Source organism: Sparus aurata, chromosome 6, assembly GCF_900880675.1.
Source record: "Sparus aurata chromosome 6, fSpaAur1.1, whole genome shotgun sequence".
Taxonomy (NCBI): Eukaryota; Metazoa; Chordata; class Actinopteri; order Spariformes; family Sparidae; genus Sparus; species Sparus aurata.
In genome coordinates this window covers 387,830-410,494 of record NC_044192.1, presented here as the reverse complement: position 1 = coordinate 410,494, position 22,665 = coordinate 387,830, and the positions used below count along the sequence as shown (strand labels likewise).

At 48.8% G+C, this 22,665-nt stretch overlaps 3 protein-coding genes across 3 annotated transcripts in view; 1 reads left to right on the top strand and 2 right to left on the bottom strand.

Annotated features, from left to right (window-relative positions):
* Window positions 1-3,989, bottom strand: part of aldh4a1 (aldehyde dehydrogenase 4 family, member A1) — an 8,636-nt gene extending 4,647 nt beyond the window's left edge. The window contains exon 1 of the mRNA XM_030418857.1: window positions 3,943-3,989. Coding sequence (XP_030274717.1) covers window positions 3,943-3,989 — 47 coding nt within the window. The remainder of the gene's footprint in view (window positions 1-3,942) is intronic.
* Window positions 3,990-15,463: 11,474 nt separating this feature from the next.
* LOC115583543 (achaete-scute homolog 5-like) lies at window positions 15,464-16,726 on the top strand. Its single transcript, XM_030420487.1, has one exon. It carries the CDS (start codon window positions 15,563-15,565, stop codon window positions 16,064-16,066), a length of 504 nt encoding a protein of 167 aa, XP_030276347.1. The 5' UTR covers window positions 15,464-15,562; the 3' UTR covers window positions 16,067-16,726.
* Window positions 16,635-22,665, bottom strand: ppp1r15b (protein phosphatase 1, regulatory subunit 15B). The gene is made up of 3 exons (XM_030420486.1): window positions 22,581-22,665; window positions 20,499-22,534; window positions 16,635-18,863 (listed from the first exon to the last, which is right to left on the bottom strand). Exons 2-3 carry the CDS (start codon window positions 22,425-22,427, stop codon window positions 18,651-18,653), a joined length of 2,142 nt encoding a protein of 713 aa, XP_030276346.1. The 5' UTR covers window positions 22,428-22,534; window positions 22,581-22,665; the 3' UTR covers window positions 16,635-18,650.

The window sequence follows — 22,665 nt, the reverse complement described above, 5'->3', positions numbered from 1 at the left end:
TATGATAATTAATGGTTGGTTCAATAACATTTATTAAGATAATGAATTAACATTTCTTTATTATTATTTATTAAGACTTCAGTTTCTGCTTGTTTCATCTTTTATCAGACAGTTTGTATCCACCTTATTCCTGACTTCATGAGTTTACCCATGGTTCATAGCGGTAGTCGGGTAAGCTCTTCCAGTTGAACTGCTTGAACTCGGTGTGTATTCTAGCGTAGCTGTTATGCTCGCTCTAAAAAACGGCTTTTAACGCAAAGAAAGTGACAGAATGGACAAAAATCGGAGGTGGATACACAGTACAGATGTTTTAAAAAGTTGTGAGGACAGTTCTCACAGAGTGGGCAGATGACATGAAGCAATGGCCCCTCGTTAGCTACATCCACATAGTTAATTATCTTGTATTTTCTGAAGGTGTTGACGATGAAGAATTACGCAGTTATAAAAGCACAGAAGCATAAAACTACCTGCACAGTAACACAATAGGGAAAGTACTGTTGTAGAAACACAGTGAGTATATATTTCTGAAGGCAGCAGCCACAGCGTCAGTCAAGCTAATCACACAGCGTGGATGATGCTGAAGGAGAGTGGAGTCGTGGAGACAGGCGGCTGCTGGTGCATTGTAGTCATGCAGCAGCTATTCTGTGGAAGATATTCATAAACCCAAATATTTATTTTAGTGTCAAAGCCGCGAGCCACGCTAGTCTCCGTCCCTCCTTCCTCGGCATGGCGTGCAGGGCGCGGACATGTTTGTCAAAGTTGTTGATGTTCTACTCAAGAAGTTTCTGAAAAAACCTTCATTTTTCTTGAATTGTTTAGCAACAATTTATATTGTGCGAGCGTTATGTCAATTTATGATATAACGCTCGTTGTTTTGGGCTAGCTGGGCGGTGGCGGTCACTCATGCTGTTGCTAGGCAACCGGAAACAGAAAACCACCAGCAGAAGTAGTTATCTGTCATAGCAGCATCCACAGGCTTCTGAGGAAACGTGGATATTGTGGAGATCAGTGACACACTGGTAATCTAGAATATTGTCATGATTCCTGATGTTGTGTTGTGTGGGGCAGCAGTAGCTCAGTCAGTACAGACTTGGCTTCTCCTCTGTGCTCCTCCCCCTCGTTACCACACCTGGCCTCCTCCCTCCTCTCTCTCCTCACCTGCTCCTTGTCTGTTCATCAGTGTCTGTGTATTTAGTCTGTGTCTTCCCTTCACTCCTTGTCCGGTCATTGTATTTGTCAGCCCCTGTCTGCGCCTGCTCCTGTCTGTTCCCAGTTCCCTTTGGTATGTGTTTTTGGATTTTTGCATTTTGCATTTTGGTTTTTTTGGTTGCACTTTGTCTTTTGTCCCTTTTTTGTCTTTTGTACCTGGCTCCCTTGGTTTTTGTGTTCAGCTTTAAAAAAGCTCGCCTGTCAATCTCACGCTCCATCCTTCCCTCACTCATGAACAAGACCCCAAGATACTTGAACTCCTCCACTTGAGGCAGGAACTCTCCCCCAACCTGGAGGGAACAAGCCACCTTTTACCGGTCTAGAACCATGGCCTCAGACTTGGAAGTGCTGATTTTCATCCTAGCAGCTACCTGCGTTTTTTTTTTTAATTATTTGTGTGCAAAAGCAAGCTCCACCCAGTGGCTTGATTTGCAAGAATCCACCGCTCCCGGATCAACACAACCAATCAGAGCCAAGTGTCAATCACTGTCGTGCATGCTGCTGGCAGCCTCCCTCCCTCACACAGGTGCAGTGTCTGCTCTCACCTGGTCAGATACGTTACAGCTCAAACTCAAACTGTAAACAATGGAGGAGAACAGACAACAACAACAGAGCAGAAACATGCTCTATCACTGCCCACGTCACAGAGAAGAAATAAGAGGATTGAAGAAGAAAAGCAGCGTGTAAATCTAGCTTGTTAGCTTGTATGCTAACTCTGGTGTTTAGCTTTGTCTTTATGGCTACTGGTTAGCAAAAGTGTCTTTAAGTGAGCAGGCAGTTATAATGTTAGTTTGTGTTCAGGACGCTCTGAAGTGGTTGAACTGGTTTTAGAGAAATAACGTTCCTCATGCTTCAGAAAGGCAGCATGGTGATGATGATCACCTGAATGATCACCTGGTGACTCGTCTACAGAGATGTGAGGAATATTAATTGTTACTCTGGATATCTGCAGTGATCTGCAGAAGGGAATGTCACTGTAATGTAGTTGTATTGATCAGAAACAGAACAATCAGGGCTTATGTTGTTGTTGTTATTTTGAATGCGCAGTCTTGGTTATCTGGCATCCTCTGTTACCGTGGTTACAAGCCTGCTCGTGCACAGTAGGCTCCTCCTCTGTGGGAGGGGCTTAGAAGGCAGAGAGGGAGAAGAACTGACCTGGGAGCTGTTTCATTCTAATGTTCTGACCAAGTCCAGTTTTCTCTCAGAACTCCAGACTGCAGCTTTAAGTTATTTTCCTTTTTTGCATTTAAATTGCAGATGTTTACAGTATTTATACATCATCTAACAGCAGGAGTTCATTAATGACTGTTCATTAGGATCAGTGTCTCTTCAGTCATATTCATGATGTCACCACATGTATGTTTGGAACATTAGAATAAAACCATAGAGATTTAATGGAATCATCAGTGTTTTCATCACTGTTCTGACTTCTACAGCTCAGATGTGTCAACATCAGAACTTTTTACTCTCTTATATCTTACATCAGAATCGGTTCGGTCGGTCTTCACTGTAATAAAATCGACATAAAAACACCGAGTGTCATATTACAGACCTGATGGATAATATAACATCTGTGAATCACTTCATGTTTCCACTTTCACAAGGGATTTGTAGTGAATCAGTTTGTTCATGAAGATCCAGAACCTGAAGTGACTCGAGGTGAGAACCATGAACATCGTGTGTGTTCAGAGCAGACCGCTACTGCACACGTGCAGCAGAGGCTTTAGCTGTGAGTGTGTGAGTGTGCCAGCAGTTCTGTGTATTGAGCCCCTCAGGTGGGCGGGTGGTGGTAGCGGGCTGCAGAGTGTTGGACTCTGTCAGGTGGTGTTTGATCACACAGCTGCTGCCTGGCTGCAGGGCTGCAGGGCTGCAGGGCGGGTCCTCTGTGTGGAGTCTGCCTCTGCTCTGCTTTCCCACAGTCCTCAGCTCCCCCCAAACCCCCGAGACAAAGGAAGTGTGCCGTGTTAAATTATCCCAACACACACACACACACACACACACACCCCGGCTCACTAATCTGCCTCAGATCTGGAGGGAAAAGCCCGTCCAGTAATCAGTAGGTAACTGCTCCACATGAAAGCTACCAGGTCTCCAAAGTAACTAAGTACATTTACTCAAGTACTGCACTAAAAATAAGGAGTTCCACATAAAAAGCACAACGAACACATCACATGTTTTACTTCACTACATTAACTGACAGCTTCAGTTCCTGTACATGATCAGACTTTTACACACAAAACACATGAAGGGTTATAAAATAAGTAAAGGATGATGCCCGACGAGGTGTCAGATATACACTGTGTATATATACACAGTGTATATACTGTGTGTGTGTGTATGTGTGTATGGTATATATATATATGCACTGACATCTTTGTGATTATTAATGAATGAAGCTGGCGTTCGATGTCTCTGATTGGTCCTTGTTTAATCAGTTTTATAATAAATATGATGATGTCATCAGCTGTGGTGTGTGAGTCTATAAGTAAGGATTATTGATTACCTGAATATATGAATGAATTCTATGAGATGACTTCTGTCTCGTAGAGATTGATCAAGTTTACAGTAAATAACAAACCAGGTGAGCTTGTTATATTAAACACAGCACGTACGCTGATATGACAGCTGTGTCCTGTGTTACTGGTCTGCTGCTGGTCCGGAACATATCTCCATATTCTCTCTGTCTTCTACTCGCTGTGTTCACCTGTAAGTGTTCCCGCCTCTGAGTCTTACCTGCTGATGTCTTTTGGGTCCTGGAGGGTCGTTCTGTAGAGAGCCATGCTGAGAGGACAGAAGAGCTGCTACTTTAAATAATGCTGGACATATTAAAATATTTGAAAAACGTGAAAAACAGAAGAATCTAGTTTGACACTTTACTTCAGTTTGTATTTATTTACTCTTTCTTTAACACATGAACTCATATGAGACTAATTCTGTGTAAATAATCTCAGAGTGTGTTTGTGGCTGTGGATCTGTGCAGGAACACACTTCACTGCATGTTCAGTCCTGAAGAGTTGTTGTTTCATATCTACATGTTGTCAGAATTAGTTTATTATGGAGTTCCATATTTATCTATTAACGCTGTTTTTTTCTGTGAACATGTTGTTGATGATGTTTAGTATTTACTGTCATACAGGAAAGAAATGTCTTTATATTTCATGTGGACAGACTTCCTGTTTCACATACTTTATCACTGGAACAAAGTATCTGTCTGATGAATATTAGAATAATATAATAACTAATATAACAATGTAATAATACAGTGGAAACCGCTAATAGTGATCACGGATATAGTAATCAACCGCTTATATGGATCAAAAAGCTTGGGACCGAATCATTTCTATACAAATGCTGTTTAAATAAGTCGTTTATAGTAATCAAGAAATCTGCTTATAGTCTTCATTTTTGGTCATTTTATGAATGAAAACATGTGCAAAAATAATTTTAAAACTACGTGTATTTTATTTTTTACTCCCATGATTCCTTGCTGGACGTCTGCTTCTGCCTCGCTAGCTAACGTAACGAGTTGACACCGAGCAGCAAGCGCACGAATCATGGCTGGAAAAAGGAAGTCATTTTCTCTTAATGAAAAATGTAGTAGAGGAATAGAGGACGTCATCTCGGAGGTACAAGAGCGCTTTGGTGCGGGTACCAGTGCTGCACGCAGCGAGGAGGAGGAGGAGGAGGAGGAGGATGAAGAAGAGGAGACCGTTGTCCCATCTGGAGCTGAGATGAGGAATGCAGTTTGCATTTTAAAGACTGGTCTCCTGCACGTTGGTTTCAAAAACTTTGCCCTTTTACATCGTTTTGAAAAAGAAGTGAACTTGGTGTTGGACAAGTCTCTGATCCAGGGATCCATCTGTGAAGTGACTTCTTAATGCGGCGCAGCAGAGCCGCAACACAAAACAGAGGTAGCTTAAATGTTCTTGATGCAGTTGTTATCTTCTATGTTGTTGTTCTATGAAGGAGTTTGTTTCAAACTTATGCACAGCAGAGCCGACGCACAGAATAAGTGACATGCTGTATTTGAGTTATGTTGCGCACTGCGCAGTAATTGAACTTACATTGTGCCTCTCAAAAGGAGCATTTCAAACGAATGTGTTTGAAACCATAATAAAATTCAGTAAATGCTGAAGCTGTCCGTTTCGTTCCATTTATATCATTGAAAAACGATACAAATGGCATTTTATTATAGATATTAAAGATAGTATAGATATTATAGATATTAAAGATATATTATAGATATTAAAGATATATTATAGATATTATAACTTTCATCAAAAACACGAAAGCAGAAAATATAAAGATAAAATATGTTTACTGGATCTTTCGACAGGAAAGACTTGAGTTTGAGACGAGAGTGAACACACAGTGTCAACACTTCCTCCAGCAGCAGCTCACAGCCGCTCCACACCTGCTCAGAGGATTCATCCAGTCAGAGTGCTTCAACAGCAACGACACCAGGACCGACGCTTCAACGTGAAGACCTGAGGTCATTTAAAGGAACGGGTGGAGTTCAGCCTCCATCACAGCGGCTCCGTCGGGGGCGGCCAGCAGCTTCGCTGCAGCCTGGACGTGGCTGGTGGCTTCAGAGAGCTGGCGGACAGGAAGTGCAGCGTCTCCTTCCAGCAGTGTGAGTAGCCGAGGCTGCGAGCGCTCTGAGGGACAGCAGCAAGACGGGACGGTCTCTGGTGGACGGCAGGGAGACGGGACGGTCTCTGGTGGACGGCAGCGAGACGGGACGGTCTCTGGTGGACGGCAGGGAGACGGGACGGTCTCTGGTGGACGGCAGCGAGACGGGACGGTCTCTGGTGGACTGCAGGGAGACGGGACGGTCTCTGGTGCTGCAGGGAGACGGGACGGTCTCTGGTGGACGGCAGCGAGACGGGACGGTCTCTGGTGGACGGCAGCGAGACGGGACGGTCTCTGGTGGACGGCAGGGAGACGGGGCGGTCTCTGGTGGACGGCAGGGAGACGGGACGGTCTCTGGTGGACGGCAGGGAGACGGGGCGGTCTCTGGTGGACGGCAGGGAGACGGGACGGTCTCTGGTGGACGGCAGCGAGACGGGACGGTCTCTGGTTGACGGCAGCGAGACGGGACGGTCTCTGGTTGACGGCAGCGAGACGGGACGGTCTCTGGTGGACGGCTGCGAGACGGGACGGTCTCTGGTGGACGGCAGGGAGACGGGACAGTCTCTGGTTGACGGCAGCGATACGGGACGGTCTCTGGTGGACAGCAGGGAGACGGGACGGTCTCTGGTGGACGGCAGCGAGACGGGACGGTCAACCAGAGACCGTCCCGTCTCGCTGCCGTCCACCAGAGACCGTCCCGTCTCGCAGCCGTCCACCAGAGACCGTCCCGTCTCGCTGCTGTCTCTGGTTGACAGCAGCGAGACGGGACGGTCTCTGGTGGACGGCTGCTCTGAGCCTCTGAGCCTCTGAACCTCTGAGCCTCTGAACCTCTGAACCTCTGAGCCTCTGAACCTCTGAGCCTCTGAACCTCTGAACCTCTGAACCTCTGAGCCTCTGAACCTCTGAGCCTCTGAACCTCTGAGCCTCTGAACCTCTGAACCTCTGAACCTCTGAGCCTCTGAACCTCTGAGCCTCTGAACCTCTGAACCTCTGAGCCTCTGAACCTCTGAACCTCTGAGCCTCTGAACCTCTGAGCCTCCACCTCTGAGCCTCTGAACCTCCACCTCTGAGCCTCTGAACCTCCGCCTCTGAGCCTCTGAACCTCCACCTCTGAGCCTCTGAGCCTCTGAACCTCCACCTCTGAGCCTCTGAACCTCTGAACCTCTGAGCCTCTGAACCTCCACCTCTGAGCCTCTGAACCTCCACCTCTGAGCCTCCACCTCTGAACCTCCACCTCTGAGCCTCTGAACCTCTGAGCCTCTGAACCTCCACCGCTGAGCCTCTGAACCTCTGAGCCTCTGAACCTCTGAGCCTCTGAACCTCTGAACCTCTGAACCTCCACCTCTGAGCCTCCACCTCTGAGCCTCTGAACCTCTGAGCCTCTGAACCTCTGAGCCTCTGAGCCTCTGAACCTCCACCTCTGAGCCTCTGAGCCTCTGAGCCTCTGAACCTCTGAGCCTCTGAGCCTCTGAGCCTCTGAACCTCCACCTCTGAGCCTCTGAGCCTCTGAACCTCCACCTCTGAGCCTCTGAACCTCTGAGCCTCTGAGCCTCTGAGCCTCCACCTCTGAACCTCTGAGCCTCTACCTCTGAGCCTCTGAGCCTCTGAGCCTCTGAGCCTCTGAACCTCTGAACCTCTGAGCCTCTGAACCTCTGAGCCTCTGAACCTCTGAACCTCTGAACCTCTGAACCTCTGAGCCTCTGAACCTCCACCTCTGAGCCTCTGAGCCTCCACCTCTGAGCCTCTGAACCTCCGCCTCTGAGCCTCTGAACCTCCACCTCTGAGCCTCTGAGCCTCTGAACCTCCACCTCTGAGCCTCTGAACCTCTGAACCTCTGAGCCTCTGAACCTCCACCTCTGAGCCTCTGAACCTCCGCCTCTGAGCCTCTGAACCTCCACCTCTGAGCCTCTGAGCCTCTGAACCTCCACCTCTGAGCCTCTGAACCTCCACCTCTGAGCCTCCACCTCTGAACCTCCGCCTCTGAGCCTCTGAACCTCCACCTCTGAGCCTCTGAACCTCTGAACCTCTGAGCCTCTGAACCTCCACCTCTGAGCCTCCACCTCTGAACCTCCACCTCTGAGCCTCTGAACCTCCACCTCTGAGCCTCCACCTCTGAACCTCCGCCTCTGAGCCTCTGAACCTCCACCTCTGAGCCTCTGAACCTCTGAACCTCTGAACCTCCACCTCTGAGCCTCCACCTCTGAGCCTCTGAACCTCTGAGCCTCTGAACCTCTGAGCCTCTGAGCCTCTGAACCTCTGAGCCTCTGAACCTCTGAGCCTCTGAGCCTCTGAACCTCCACCTCTGAGCCTCTGAGCCTCTGAACCTCTGAGCCTCTGAGCCTCTGAGCCTCTGAACCTCTGAGCCTCTGAGCCTCTGAGCCTCTGAGCCTCTGAGCCTCTGAGCCTCCACCTCTGAGCCTCTGAGCCTCTGAGCCTCTGAACCTCCACCTCTGAGCCTCTGAACCGCTGAGCCTCTGAACCTCCACCTCTGAGCCTCTGAACCTCTGAACCTCTGAGCCTCTGAACCTCCACCTCTGAGCCTCTGAACCTCTGAGCCTCTGAACCTCTGAACCTCTGAGCCTCTGAACCTCCGCCTCTGAGCCTCTGAACCTCCACCTCTGAACCTCTGAGCCTCTGAACCTCCACCTCTGAACCTCTGAGCCTCTGAGCCTCTGAGCCTCTGAACCTCTGAACCTCTGAGCCTCTGAGCCTCTGAGCCTCTGAACCTCTGAACCTCTGAGCCTCTGAGCCTCTGAGCCTCTGAACCTCCACCTCTGAGCCTCTGAACCTCTGAACCTCTGAGCCTCTGAGCCTCTGAGCCTCTGAACCTCTGAACCTCTGAGCCTCTGAACCTCCACCTCTGAGCCTCTGAGCCTCTGAACCTCCACCTCTGAGCCTCTGAGCCTCTGAACCTCTGAACCTCTGAGCCTCTGAGCCTCTGAACCTCTGAGCCTCTGAACCTCCACCTCTGAACCTCTGAGCCTCTGAGCCTCTGAACCTCTGAGCCTCTGAACCTCTGAACCTCTGAGCCTCTGAGCCTCTGAGCCTCTGAACCTCTGAGCCTCTGAGCCTCTGAGCCTCTGAACCTCCACCTCTGAGCCTCTGAACCTCCACCTCTGAGCCTCTGAACCTCCGCCTCTGAACCTCCACCTCTGAGCCTCTGAACCTCCGCCTCTGAGCCTCTGAACCTCCACCTCTGAGCCTCTGAGCCTCTGAACCTCCACCTCTGAGCCTCTGAGCCTCTGAGCCTCTGAACCTCTGAGCCTCTGAACCTCCACCTCTGAACCTCTGAGCCTCTGAACCTCCACCTCTGAACCTCTGAGCCTCTGAGCCTCTGAGCCTCTGAACCTCCACCTCTGAGCCTCTGAACCTCTGAGCCTCTGAACCTCCACCTCTGAGCCTCTGAACCTCCACCTCTGAGCCTCTGAACCGCTGAGCCTCTGAACCTCCACCTCTGAGCCTCTGAGCCTCTGAACCTCCACCTCTGAGCCTCTGAACCGCTGAGCCTCTGAACCTCCACCTCTGAGCCTCTGAACCTCTGAGCCTCCACCTCTGAGCCTCTGAACCTCCACCTCTGAGCCTCTGAACCTCTGAGCCTCTGAACCTCTGAACCTCTGAACCTCCACCTCTGAGCCTCCACCTCTGAGCCTCTGAACCTCCACCTCTGAGCCTCTGAGCCTCCACCTCTGAGCCTCTGAACCTCCACCTCTGAGCCTCTGAACCTCCACCTCTGAGCCTCTGAACCTCTGAGCCTCCACCTCTGAGCCTCCACCTCTGAACCTCTGAGCCTCTGAGCCTCTGAGCCTCCACCTCTGAGCCTCCACCTCTGAGCCTCTGAGCCTCTGAGCCTCTGAACCTCCACCTCTGAGCCTCTGAGCCTCCACCTCTGAGCCTCTGAACCTCCACCTCTGAGCCTCTGAGCCTCCACCTCTGAGCCTCTGAGCCTCTGAGCCTCTGAGCCTCCACCTCTGAGCCTCTGAGCCTCCACCTCTGAACCTCTGAGCCTCTGAGCCTCCGCCTCTGAGCCTCCACCTCTGAACCTCTGAGCCTCTGAGCCTCCGCTTCTGAGCCTCCACCTCTGAGCCTCTGAGCCTCCACCTCTGAGCCTCTGAGCCTCTGAGCCTCTGAGCCTGAACCTCCACCTCTGAACCTCCACCTCTTAGCCTCTGAACCTCCACCTCTGAGCCTCTGAGCCTCCACCTCTGAGCCTCCACCTCTGAGTCTCTGAACCTCCACCTCTGAGCCTCTGAACCTCCACCTCTGAGCCTCTGAGCCTCCACCTCTGAGCCTCCACCTCTGAGCCTCTGAACCTCCACCTCTGAGCCTCTGAGCCTCCACCTCTGAGCCTCTGAGCCTCCACCTCTGAACCTCCACCTCTGAGCCTCTGAACCTCCACCTCTGAGCCTCTGAGCCTCCACCTCTGAGCCTCCACCTCTGAGCCTCTGAGCCTCCACCTCTGAGCCTCCACCTCTGAACCTCTGAGCCTCTGAGCCTCTGAGCCTCTGAACCTCCACCTCTGAGCCTCTGAGCCTCTGAGCCTCTGAGCCTCCACCTCTGAGCCTCCACCTCTGAGCCTCTGAGCCTCCACCTCTGAGCCTCCACCTCTGAGCCTCTGAGCCTCCGCCTCTGAGCCTCCACCTCTGAGCCTCTGAGCCTCCACCTCTCCACCTGTCAGGCCTCTGGGCTGCAGTGCTGGTGAGGCGCTGAGGGGACTTCAGTCCTTTGACTCATATTTGGCGCCATCTGTTGTTGTGGATGGATACTGACGTTTAGAAGTCCAGAACCTGAATCAATTTTTGGACAAACATAATCTGATATTTTGGTCTCTGAGGTCCTTTAGCTGCACTGTGTCTGCAGTCTGTCCCTGCAGCTGCATCAGGAGCTCAGTGCTTCTGTTACTGGGAGCTGCTGGAGGACAAACGTTTGGCTGAACAGCTGCAGCGTCCTGATGTTACTGATGGACATGAAGACGGGACTCGTGTCTTCACCAGAGAGGCCACTGAAGCCTCCACAGTGTAAATATGAAGTTGTGTTGAAGTGATGATCAAAGGCTCTTTTCAATAATCAATCAATCAATCGTTCTGTCTTCTGAGATCAAATCAAACTAGTTTCACTTTATGTGTTTTCATTATTCCAGATGTGGATTGTGGTTCTGGAACACTCACAGTCTGAGTCACCAGGTTTCATCAACACCGGTCCAGCAGTTTGTTCTGTAATCCTGCTGACTAACTACAATGAATACAGAGACGTCCCTGTAGAGTGCATACCTCCCCAAGGCCCAACAGTCCCCTTTAATTCAATCCAGCCCGGTTCAGCATCAAGCTGCCTGTCTACAGCTCGGTAGCATCCACAACCACAGAACCAGAACTTAAACTGCACTCACAGATACCAGCCAGCGTCACCCAGATCCAAACTACAGTTCACTAAAGTGTGACAAACATCCAGTCTCACAATGTGAAAGATAGAATGGATCCTGGATCCGTCTCTTTGGATCAGCACCAGAAGTTAATGAGGTCTGTTTTGGGCCAAGACCGTCCTCCATCTGAGTTCAATAGAAACCTGTTCAGTAGTTTTTGTGTATTCCAACAACTAACCAACCACTAACCAACAACTTACCAACCACTTACCAACAACTAACCAACCAACCACTAACCAACCACTAACCAACAACTAACCAACCACTAACCAACAACTAACCAACAACTAACCAACCACTAACCAACAACTAACCAACCACTAACCAACAACTAACCAACCACTAACCAACCACTAACCAACAACTAACCAACCACTAACCAACCAACCACTAACCAACAACTAACCAACAACTAACCAACCAACCACTTACCAACAACTAACCAACCACTAACCAACAACTAACCAACCACTTACCAACCACTAACCAACAACTAACCAACCACTAACCAACAACTAACCAACCACTAACCAACTACTAACCAACAACTAACCACCAACTAACCAACCACTTACCAACAACTAACCAACAACTAACCAACCACTTACCAACAACTAACCAACCACTAACCAACAACTAACCAACCACTAACCAACTACTAACCAACCACTAACCAACAACTAACCAACCACTAACCAACCACTTACCAACAACTAACCAACCACTAACCAACAACTAACCAACCACTAACCCACAACTAACCAACCACTAACCAACCACTAACCAACAACTAACCAACAACTAACCAACCACTAACCAACAACTAACCAACAACTAACCAACCACTAACCAACAACTAACCAACCACTAACCAACAACTAACCAACAACTAACCAACCACTAACCAACAACTAACCAACCACTAACCAACAACTAACCAACAACTAACCAACAACTAACCAACAACTAACCAACCACTAACCAACCACTAACCAACCACTAACCTAAAGGAGTATTTTGTGGGACAGAATCTGCTGTATGAGCTTCAGTCGGGCTTTAGAGCAGCACACTCTACAGAAACTTGTCTCTCATCTCTTTGATTACATCCGCCAGAATTTTGATGAAGGAAATTATGTTGGGATGGTTCTTCTCGATTTGCAAAAAGCATTTGATACAGTAAACCATGAAATACTGCAGTGCATGATGGGGTTTAGTGGTACTGCAGTTAAACGGTTCCCTTCACAGGAAGGACTTCAGTTTGTGATGTGGGAGCGACGCATCTGATCCTGAGCTTATAACATGTGGGGCGCCCCAAGGTTCTATCCTGGGCCCCCTTTTATTTTTAGCATACATCAATGACATGCCGGCTGCAGAGACATGTGGGCTCCTTTTATATGCTGATGTCTTACTCGTCCCAGGAGTGATGTGCATGAAAGAGAGAACACTCTTGGCAAAGAGCTTGAGACGGTCAGCCAGCTGCTTACAGACAACAAGCTCTCAATACATCTGGGTAGGTGTTAAAAATCAATGCACTAAAGGTCGTGTGTGATGGCACTGAATGAGTGTCTCAGTCAGGTGTCACATATCTAGAACAATCACTAACGTGTGAATCTACTGCAGCAAAAGTATGAGCTAAATGTGCCAGTAAACTAAAGTCTTTGTATCGCAGGACGAGGCGTGTTTTATCTCTGATACAGCGCCACTTTGATCATGCTTGCTCTGCACAGTTCTGTGGATTGTCTGTCAAGCTTAAAAACAAACTGCAAGTTATGCAAATTGATGTTATCCGGTACTTGTTGAACCCCTCGTACTCATACTGGTAGAGATGTGCTCAAAAGGTTTGGAGTGCTGCCGGTACATCTTAGAGTGGAGCAGCTGAAGTTTTTTATTTTTCTCATAACTTTTAGTAATTATTTTTTTCTTTGGATTGTGTCTGTTAGTATGTCAGTGTTCTTGTTTCTGTGTCTTATTTAACATGTTATCTTTTGGATTCTGTTTTTCTGTCTTCAAATCCAAAAATAAATCGATCAAAAAAACCAACTGACCAACAACTAACCAACAACTAGCCACTGATGTCAGCTGATGATGTCGTTGATTTCAGTGATTTTAAATAAAGTGTGATGTCGTCTCAGTCTTCCTCCACTGACATGAAGAACAAGTGGTCTGAATGTTCAGGTAAGACAGCAGCTCAGGTTACAGGTGTGTGTGTGTGTGTATGTGTGTGTATAAACAGTCATCAGTGTGTGTTGTGTGATGAGAGGCTGACAGGAAGGGTGTGTGTCGCTGACGCCTTTCATCTGGAAATGGAGGATTTAGGAAGAGGAAACTGCAAACACTCATTTTTATGTGTCGATGCTCTTTGATGTTCCACAGAGCAGCTTTACTCCTCACAGCGCCTGACGTCTGGACACACACACTACACACACACACACACTCCACACACACACACTACACACAGACACTCCGCACACACACTTCAGTGGGTTAGCAGTGTGTTTCATCTTCCATCATTTCATAAAGCTCAACAATCTCATGTTTTATATTCATGACACACCACTGCCGTTTGTGTGTGTGTGTGTGTGTGTGTGTGTCTTGTTACCTGACGGCCCATCACACACCTGGAGGGGCGGAGCTTCAGCATGTAAAAGCAGGTAAAGCATCAGTGTTTCATCGTGCAGCCTCAGACGGGAGCAGCAGCATCTGAAGGTGAGACAAAGAAACCTCTCACACACACACACACACATCGATCTGTACTCTGATTACTGCTCTGAATACTCGAGTCGTCAGGTGTTTGATTAATTACAAAATCCTTTCATCGTCTGCTTGATTGATTTATGATGAACCAACAGTCTTTCCATTGACTGCAGCTCTGTGACAGTAAACTGAAGATCTGTGGCGTCTGAGGACGAAACGACCAGCAACACTTTCTCTGTCTGAAACATCTCAGAGATCAACAACTAATCGATTACTGCAGGAGGTAATCACATTACTAACAGTGGTACTAATAGTTGGTTACAGCTCGTTTGTTTCTTATTTGATATCAGCTTCAGTTTCCAGCTTCAACAGCAGTTTTTATCAATGTGTTATTTTCATGAACTGACAGATCTGAGATCAGTCAGGGTGGAAGTTACTCAAGTTACTCAAGTTACTCAAGTTACTCAGGTACAATTATGAGGTATTTGTACTACACTGGAGTATTTCCATGTTCTGCTACTTTATACGTCCACTCCACTTTATTCTGAAGAAAAATACTTTTTACTCCACTATTTTTATTAGAAAAACTTTAGTTACAGTTACTTTACAGATTACTCGCTGCATCAGAGCCAGAAGAACATTTGAAGTCAGTTGATTTGATCAATCAGATCAGTGATAATGAAGATAACTGGATGAATGTTGACTATCAGAAGTGATAATCAATCGATCCAATTGGTTGTGAGTGATGAGGTCATCACTTACGTCTCAGTGTGAATGAAACACTCGACACAGTGCTGAAGTTAGTTTGATGTTGATGACACCCTGCAGGAGGACAGACAGGAGGACAGACAGGAGGACAGACAGGAGGACAGACAGGAGGACAGGTGGATGTATTGAAGTAAATACTGAAGGAAAAGCACAGAGCAAAAGAAGAAAAGTCTCAGGTGTTGTCTCAGGTGATGTCTCAGGTTTTGTCTCAGGTGATGTCTCAGATGATGTCTCAGATGTTGTCTCAGGTGATGTCTCAGACGATGTCTCAGGTGTTGTCTCAGGTGATGTCTCAGGTGATGTCTCAGGTTTTGTCTCAGGTGATGTCTCAGATGATGTCTCAGGTGATGTCTCAGGTGATGTCTCAGGTGATGTCTCAGGTGTTGTCTCAGGTGTTGTCTCAGGTGATGTCTCAGGTGATGTCTCAGATGATGTCTCAGATGATGTCTCAGGTGTTGTCTCAGGTGATGTCTCAGGTGTTGTCTCAGGTGATGTCTCAGGTTTTGTCTCAGGTGATGTCTCAGGTGATGTCTCAGGTGTTGTCTCAGGTGTTGTCTCAGGTGATGTCTCAGGTGTTGTCTCAGGTGATGTCTCAGGTGATGTCTCAGGTGTTGTCTCAGGTGTTGTCTCAGGTGATGTCTCTTGTCTCTGTCCAGGTGTTGTCTCAGATGTTGTCTCAGGTGTTGTCTCAGGTGATGTCTCTTGTCTCTGTCCAGGTGTTGTCTCAGATGATGTCTCAGGTGTTGTCTCAGGTGATGTCTCTTGTCTCTGTCCAGGTGAGGAGGATGAAGCTTCACTGAGCTCTCTGCTGATCCTCCAGGTGTGTTCCAGGTGTCAGGTCACATGATGAGCTCCACCTTCTCTCCGTCCTCTTACCTGAGCTTCAGTCTGCCTCCTGCTGCTGCTCACTGTGACCACTCCTCCGTCCCCTTCCTCCTCTACCCCTCCGGCATGGACCCTCTGAAGGGCCCCGGGCCCCCGCTGCTGCCCTACCTGTCCCCCTTCCACCACCACGGACACTTCAGCGTGTACGAGTGTCCTTTTGAGCCGGCATTCATCCAGAAGAGGAACGAGCGCGAGCGACAGAGGGTCAGGTGTGTGAACCAGGGCTACGCCAAACTGAGGGAGCACCTGCCGGGACAGAGCGCCGACAAACGTCTCAGCAAGGTGGAGACGCTGAGGGCCGCCATCAGGTACATCAAGTATCTGCAGGGCCTGGTGGAGACGGACGACGTTGGACTCAACTCACCTCCTGGACCAGACTGTGGACGACAGCCGGAGGGACAAACACGTCCAACGTCCTGCTGGACTGGAACTGAGAAAGAACTACATGATGAGAATCTATAACACAGACAACAAACATCAGCTGAGACTGTCAATCATCTCCATATGAATTAAGTTTAATTATTATAATTAAACTGCAGCAGCAGAATTTACTCTGATTACTGACAATGAAACTTAACACATTTATGCTAACATTAGCAAGCTAACACAGTAGGTACATTTACCATGTTCAAGGTCTGAGCCAAGCATGTTAGCATGCTAATTAGCAGGGAACCCTGATTGGTTCAGCCTGATAATCTTAATCTGAATTTAACCCAACCAATCAGAGGCAGGGGGCGGGTCTGATGTGATGATGGCGCCCGATGAAAAGACAAGAACACCAAAGGTAGACCAACTTGTGGCAGTTGCTGCTGCTAACGTGGCTAAAGGCTACACACAGTGCAGAGTGACACTAATCAGCTGATCAATAACATCAAGATAACCTGCTGCAGATCAGTTTTATGTCCCATTTTAAATTAGGAGTTGTAAAAATATTTCTAAGATTCATTTCAGACATTTCAAGGACCTGGAAACAGACTCAAGGCCTTGATGATGAGTGAGGACAGGATGAAGAAGCACTGGAGCCGCTGGGATCATTAAATATTGATTTAATTTGTCATATTTAGCTGTGAGGAGACAGAATGAGTGAGGAAGCATTAGAAAAATAAAAATCACAGAAACGTCTGTAGTTTCATCTTCTGTCTGAATCTGTTCTTTAATAAATGTGACGTTATTGATTACCAAACATCAGCTGACATCAGTCACTGACCCAGAGTCTGCAGTCTTTGACTTCCTGTGTTGGAGTGAGCCGGCGCCACCGTGAGACGACGGGACGAACAGGCCGAGCTCAGTCGATCCGCTGAGGTTTGAGTTTGTGACGTTTCCTCACGTCTTCTGATCGGAGACTTCTGCTCAGAGACGACGACGTGACGTCTTTAAGGTTTAATGTGAACACTGAAGCTGAGCGAGGACGAACATCTGAACACTGTGAGGAGAACCAGCTGATCGTTAGTCCACTTTGTCTCTGCTGTCAGAACAATCTGCTGCTTGTTTCTGAATAAAGACCAGATATCAAACCTCCTGCTGCTGAGTTCTCACTGCCTTTTCCCCAAAACATGAAAAGAAAAAACATCAATTATCAATTTATATTTTTAGTCCGTTATCAAACAAAAATGCCAAAAACAGTCTGAACAGGTTGAAAAGTGTTTCCACGTTATTCATTCAGCTTTTTTTTAATAAACTCTCCATCGTCCACACGAAGCTCTGAACCACCAGCTCAGTTTGAAAACTGGTTGGTCTTTTTTCTGGTCGGTTCCACTGAAAGTTGACAAATTAAACCTTTAAACGGCACATCGACACACACGAAAACGTCTTAAATCATTCTGACATCGTTTAGTTTCGCAGCTGTTTAACCTGAAGATTAATTAAATTAATTAATCATCTGAGGTCCAGATCATTTTTAGAAAACAGGTTTTATATCGACAGTCGGGACTTCTTCAGGTGTTTAGTGACGCTGCTGCAGTTTCCTGTTTGTCAGAGACGAGTCGTTAGGGGCAACACTTTCAGATCAATACTCGGGTGTATTGATCCTCAGTGATCGAGTCTGAGGATCATTTTCTACATTAATGAGATAAATTCATGCAAATCAATCGAACACTGACACACAAGCGATCTTTGGCTTTCAAGATTAAAACTCAAACACTGAATCAAATCTGTTCAACATGACGACGAGTCACAGACAGGCTGCTGCTTCCATCACAATCCATCCGATCAATCAATTCTTCTATTGATCTGAAACTGATTTCATCATCACTTCAGCTTTTCTTCATGTGAATATAAGAATAAATATATAAGACTCCATGTCGACCTTCAGGAGCTCAAACTGAGACGATAATGTGCAGATTAACAGATAATCAATATATTGTTCAGTCACAGAAATCAATCAGCTCAACAGGGAAGAAGAGACCTGATTGGTTCCTGGTCTTCTGACATCACAGCTTCTGTCCTCAATGTGGACGACAGCTGAAATTATTGAATCATCAGGAAAATCAGAAGAAACTGATCGATTATCAATCATGAACTCAGATTAGCATCAGGTTCCTTCTCGTACGATCAATAATGGAACATCGACTCGTTCAGCACATTCATCTTCACACAGCAGCTCGTCTGTGACGCAAACATCAAGTCAAACCCCGCAAACGTAAAACTCGGACGTGAAGACGTCAGAAACACTTTGAGACGAACACGGTGACGACTTCCTGTCACAGCGAAGCCGCAGTGACGACTTCCTGTCACAGCGAAGCCGCAGTGACGACTTCCTGTCACAGCGAAGCCGCAGTGACGACTTCCTGTCACAAGCGAAGCCGCAGTGACGACTTCCTGTCACAGCGAAGCCGCAGTGACGACTTCCTGTCACAGTGAAACTGCAGGCTGAGCCCTTCAAATTAAGAGTCCGTCCTGAAGAGACCCTGAATCGTGTTGGACGAGTCCACTGAAGCTGCAGAGACAGACGAGGACTGTAGTGAGTCAGTCAACAGTCCGTCCTGCCGTCTCTGTGCAGTCAGTCCTCATGTCCTCAGGAGGACACTCAGGAGGAGACGGGCCGTCCTCAGTTGTCCTGGACGTAGAGGACAGTGAGGCGGCGGGCCACCAGGCGGCGGTGCTGTGGCTGCAGACAGTAGGCGATGCTCTGCTCCACCTCCTGACAGCGTCGCAGGAACCTGCAGCGGTCCCGGGCCAGCTCCTCCCAGGGGCCCCGCCGGTCCTCCTCCTCCTCGCCACAGCTGGCGAAGAACTCCTCCACGTCGTCACAGAAACGAACCTGATGGGAAGAAGAAGAGTCAGAACCGGGTCAGTTCTGCTGGGGTGACACTCCAGACGGATTCTGACAGACAGACGTGTTGACTGACGCAGACGAGATCGTTTCAGCTGGAAACATTTAACATTAGATTTATAACATATAATAATAATAAAAACAATAATAATGATAATAATGATAATACTGCTCTTTATATCACTCAACACTTCAGTCTTCTGTTCACTTCAGTAACGAGTCCCTTTGTTATTGTGCTGCTGCAGAGACAGAGCAGCACGTTCACATTTATTATTTTATTGGCAACCCAACGGAAAAATCAACGACACATAATCAGAAAAATGCTGAATATCATCCGTCTGCTTCTGTTGGACACATTTTACAGTATTAAATATTTCAGTCTCAAAGTGTTTCATCATCTTCGTCATGTTGAAGCTTCTGTGCAACAAGAACTGATCACTAAGAACAAACATGAAGAGTTCAGAGTCTGTTCACAACAAAGATCAGTCACATTTTGTTTCTTGTCCAGTTGTTTGTATTTGACATGTGATGCGACACAGAAAGCACCAGCTGTGTGTCCATTCAAGATCTAATGTAGATTAACAGTCTAACTTTAGTCTGTCTTAAATTAAGAGTCAACACTTAAAGCTGCAGTTCTCACTGCAGCCACAGGAGGCAGAATATAAACCTTTGGTTAAAAGAAGACCAAACTGAGAAACCACATCAGCAGTGTTCTTATTTGATTCTGACTCTTTCTGATGACATCATCAGAGCGCTCACACCTCCACCTGTCATTAAATGACAGCAGGGGTCACAGAACAGTTGTATCGAGCTCTGCCTGGATTGTGTGATTCAGCTCTTTGTTCAGGTTCATTGACTTCATCCTGAACTGTGAGGAAATGTTCTGATCCGACGTCACAATCTGGCCTCTTTGTATCAACAGCTCGGCTGTCGGAAGGTTTCAGTGCAGACGTACAATGAACTGATTTATTTGTCTGTTCAGTCTTTCTGCTTCGCTCATGTTTGAGTCTGTAGGAGGACAAACTGTTTAAGAGCAGCAGACGCTGATCACAGGTCAGCAGAACTCAAACAGTCGTCCTGACAAACACTGAGCTCCTGATTTTATTAAGAGGTTAATAAAGAATCAGAATCTGTTAATAAAAATAAAATAACTGGAGAAGAATCTTTTCATGTCACTTCTTTATATCACACCACATTATGGGGAGTGGTATCAAGAGTATCGATAAGCAATATTGTATCAATATAAAAAGGTTTTCCATCTCTAGTCAACCAACAGGTAGCGCCACAGCCCTCAGTCTACAGCTGCGCCGGCCAATCAGAGGCCTGGAAAGCTGCGAGCAGTAGGTCAGTGTTCCTACAGACAGTAGAAGAAGAAGTGACCATTACTGTGTAACACAGGAAGTGCTGTCAGCGTCAGACCACCTCGCACTGATGTCAGTGTTTCCCGTCTACACGCCGTCACTGAACACTGAGTTTACTCCTCCTCATCATCACCATCTTCATCACATCACAGACCTGAAACACACTTTGTGTTTGGACAACACACCTGAGAAGCTGTGACGCTCGATTACCACATCAACTGAGCTCGACTGAGCTGTGGAGAGAAGAAGAAAACACACTGACCTTTTTCATCGTCCTGCAGCTCTGTGAGGACGCCGACAGCTCAGAGAAGCCGCTGTCCAGCCTCTCCTCCGCCTCCTCCTTCCTGTACCTGGGAGGTGATGGTGGCGTATGTTGGGGGGAGTGAGAGGGAGTCTGGGAGGCCTTCTTGGCCCTGGTCCTGGGCCGGGGCCCTGCCTCAGCAGGCCCTCGAGTCCTGAGCGGGGCCTGGAAGTTAAAAGGGCTGTAGGGGTCGGAGCAGCCGAAGGAGCTCCACAGACGGAGGCTTTCTGCTTCATCCACCTCACTGGCAGAGGTGGAGTCGTCCCAGACGTCAGAACCGGATGGAGGGGAAGAAGAGGGGAGGAGAGGGGTGGAGAGAGAGAGCGGGGTGAGGTCGGGGGAGGAGGCAGGGGTGGACTGGGTGGAGGAGGGCGGTGTGGAGGAGGTGGGGATGGTCCTGGGCTGGGTGGTGCTGGTGTGCAGGCGGGCGGTGAAGTTTCGGGGGTTGTATGGGTCGACGCTCTGGGACAACGAGCTCCACAGACGCTCGGCCTCAGAGTCCAACTCGCTGTCCGACTCATCGTCATCTTCATCGTCAGTGGAGTCAGACAAGTCAGACGAGCCCTCGCTGTCAAAGCCATCATCATCATCATCCTCCTCCTCACTGGACTCTGATTGGCTGCTGTCGTCGTCGCTGCAGGGGCAGCCCATGATGAAGGCGATGGCTTTATTGTGGCACTGAGGGGGAGGAGCCTCCGCTGCTTCCTGTCCCTCCTCGTCCTCCTGCGTCTCCTCCTCCTCGTCCTCCTGTCCTGATGAAGACTGTCTGTCCTCACATGTCTCCTCCTCCATGTCCGTCTCGACAGCAGCTCGAGTGTCGGTGGGTTGGGACTCCGACGCCGGCCGCTCTTCGCTCGGGGCCTTCACCATGAACAGCTGGCACATCTGGACGTGTTCCTCCTCCAGACTGGAGTAACCATTGTCCTGATCAGGGGTCAGAAGCGCCACCTCACTGCAGGCGGCGGCAGCTCCTGGACTGCTCAGATGGTCCCTGATGCTGAGTCGCTGTTCTGGCGTGGATCCCTCTGTGTTCTGGACTGTTTGAAGGCCTTCTTTGTTGGCCGGCTCCTCTTTGTGCTCAGTCGCTCCAGTGTTTTCTCCCAGCATCGACCCGCTCGGGACAAACACACCGGGGGCTTTTGTCTCAGCTGCCGGTTGTTGTGGACAAAGTGGTCCTGTCGGGGTCCCGTCCTCAGCCCAGGACAGATCTGACAACAGGCCCTTCTGTGAGCTCTCCTCGCCTCCCCAGAAGCTGCTCCACCACATCCTGCTTTTACCCCCGCTGCTCGTCCTGGGGGGGGACTCGGCCTCCGTCAGCCAGTCCTTCCCTCCGGTCGTTTTCATGTGTTTGATTTCCTGAGCTGACACCAGACTCAACCCAACATGACTGAGAAAAGTCCTGGCAGAGGACCAGTGTCCGACCTGAGCCTGCTGACAGAGGTTGAAGTCCATATCCTCTGCGCTCTGGATGCCCAGCTCCCGGAGAGAGTCAGCGGTCAGCCACGGTAAAGTGCTGCCCGGCTCCGGTTCCAGCAGGCCGGCGGCTCCGCTGTGCTGACACCGCAGGTAGGTCAGGTGGGGAGCCGCGTGCTGCGTCAACGGCATGATGTCGTCCAGCTGTCTTAAGAACTCCCGCTCTTCTTCCGCAAAGTTGCTTTTAAAGTCCGTACTGGTCCAACCGGCGCGTGAGTCGGACCGGGCCGGAGTTCGGGCTCGCCCCGGCAGGTACTTCTGTAGGAAGGACACCGCGGGCCTTGAGAACATGGAGAGCAGGCCGATCCACGAGCTTTCCTGACCGTCCAGCGCGGGAGAAGGCACTCCATGCCCGGACGGAGAGGGCGAGCTCTGCCCGCTGGATAAATGTTCCTCTGCGTTCATACTTCTGAACATTTCTTCAACAAAAGTGCAAAATGTGAATACTGTGACATCACCTGAGCAGCACGGCTCCCGGTTAGCTGCTCCCGGCTGTCAGCTAGCTTCAGGTTAGCTGCTCCCGGTTAGCTGCTCCCGGCTGTCAGCTAGCTTCAGGTTAGCTGCTCCCGGCTGTCAGCTAGCTTCAGGTTAGCTGCTAATGTGACAGCTGTCAAACTGTGTGCGGCTCCAGTCCAGGCTAACACCACCAGCTATT

Excerpts from the sequence above, each read along its gene's own strand:
- LOC115583543 (XM_030420487.1), top strand. The coding sequence starts at position 15,563 with ATGATGAGCTCCACCTTCTCTCCGTCCTCTTACCTGAGCTTCAGTCTG.
- ppp1r15b (XM_030420486.1), bottom strand. The coding sequence starts at position 22,427 with ATGTTCAGAAGTATGAACGCAGAGGAACATTTATCCAGCGGGCAGAGC. Across the intron at positions 18,864-20,498 it reads GCTGCAGGACGATGAAAAAG|GTTCGTTTCTGTGACGACGT; the intron begins GTCAGTGTGTTT and ends TCTTCCCATCAG.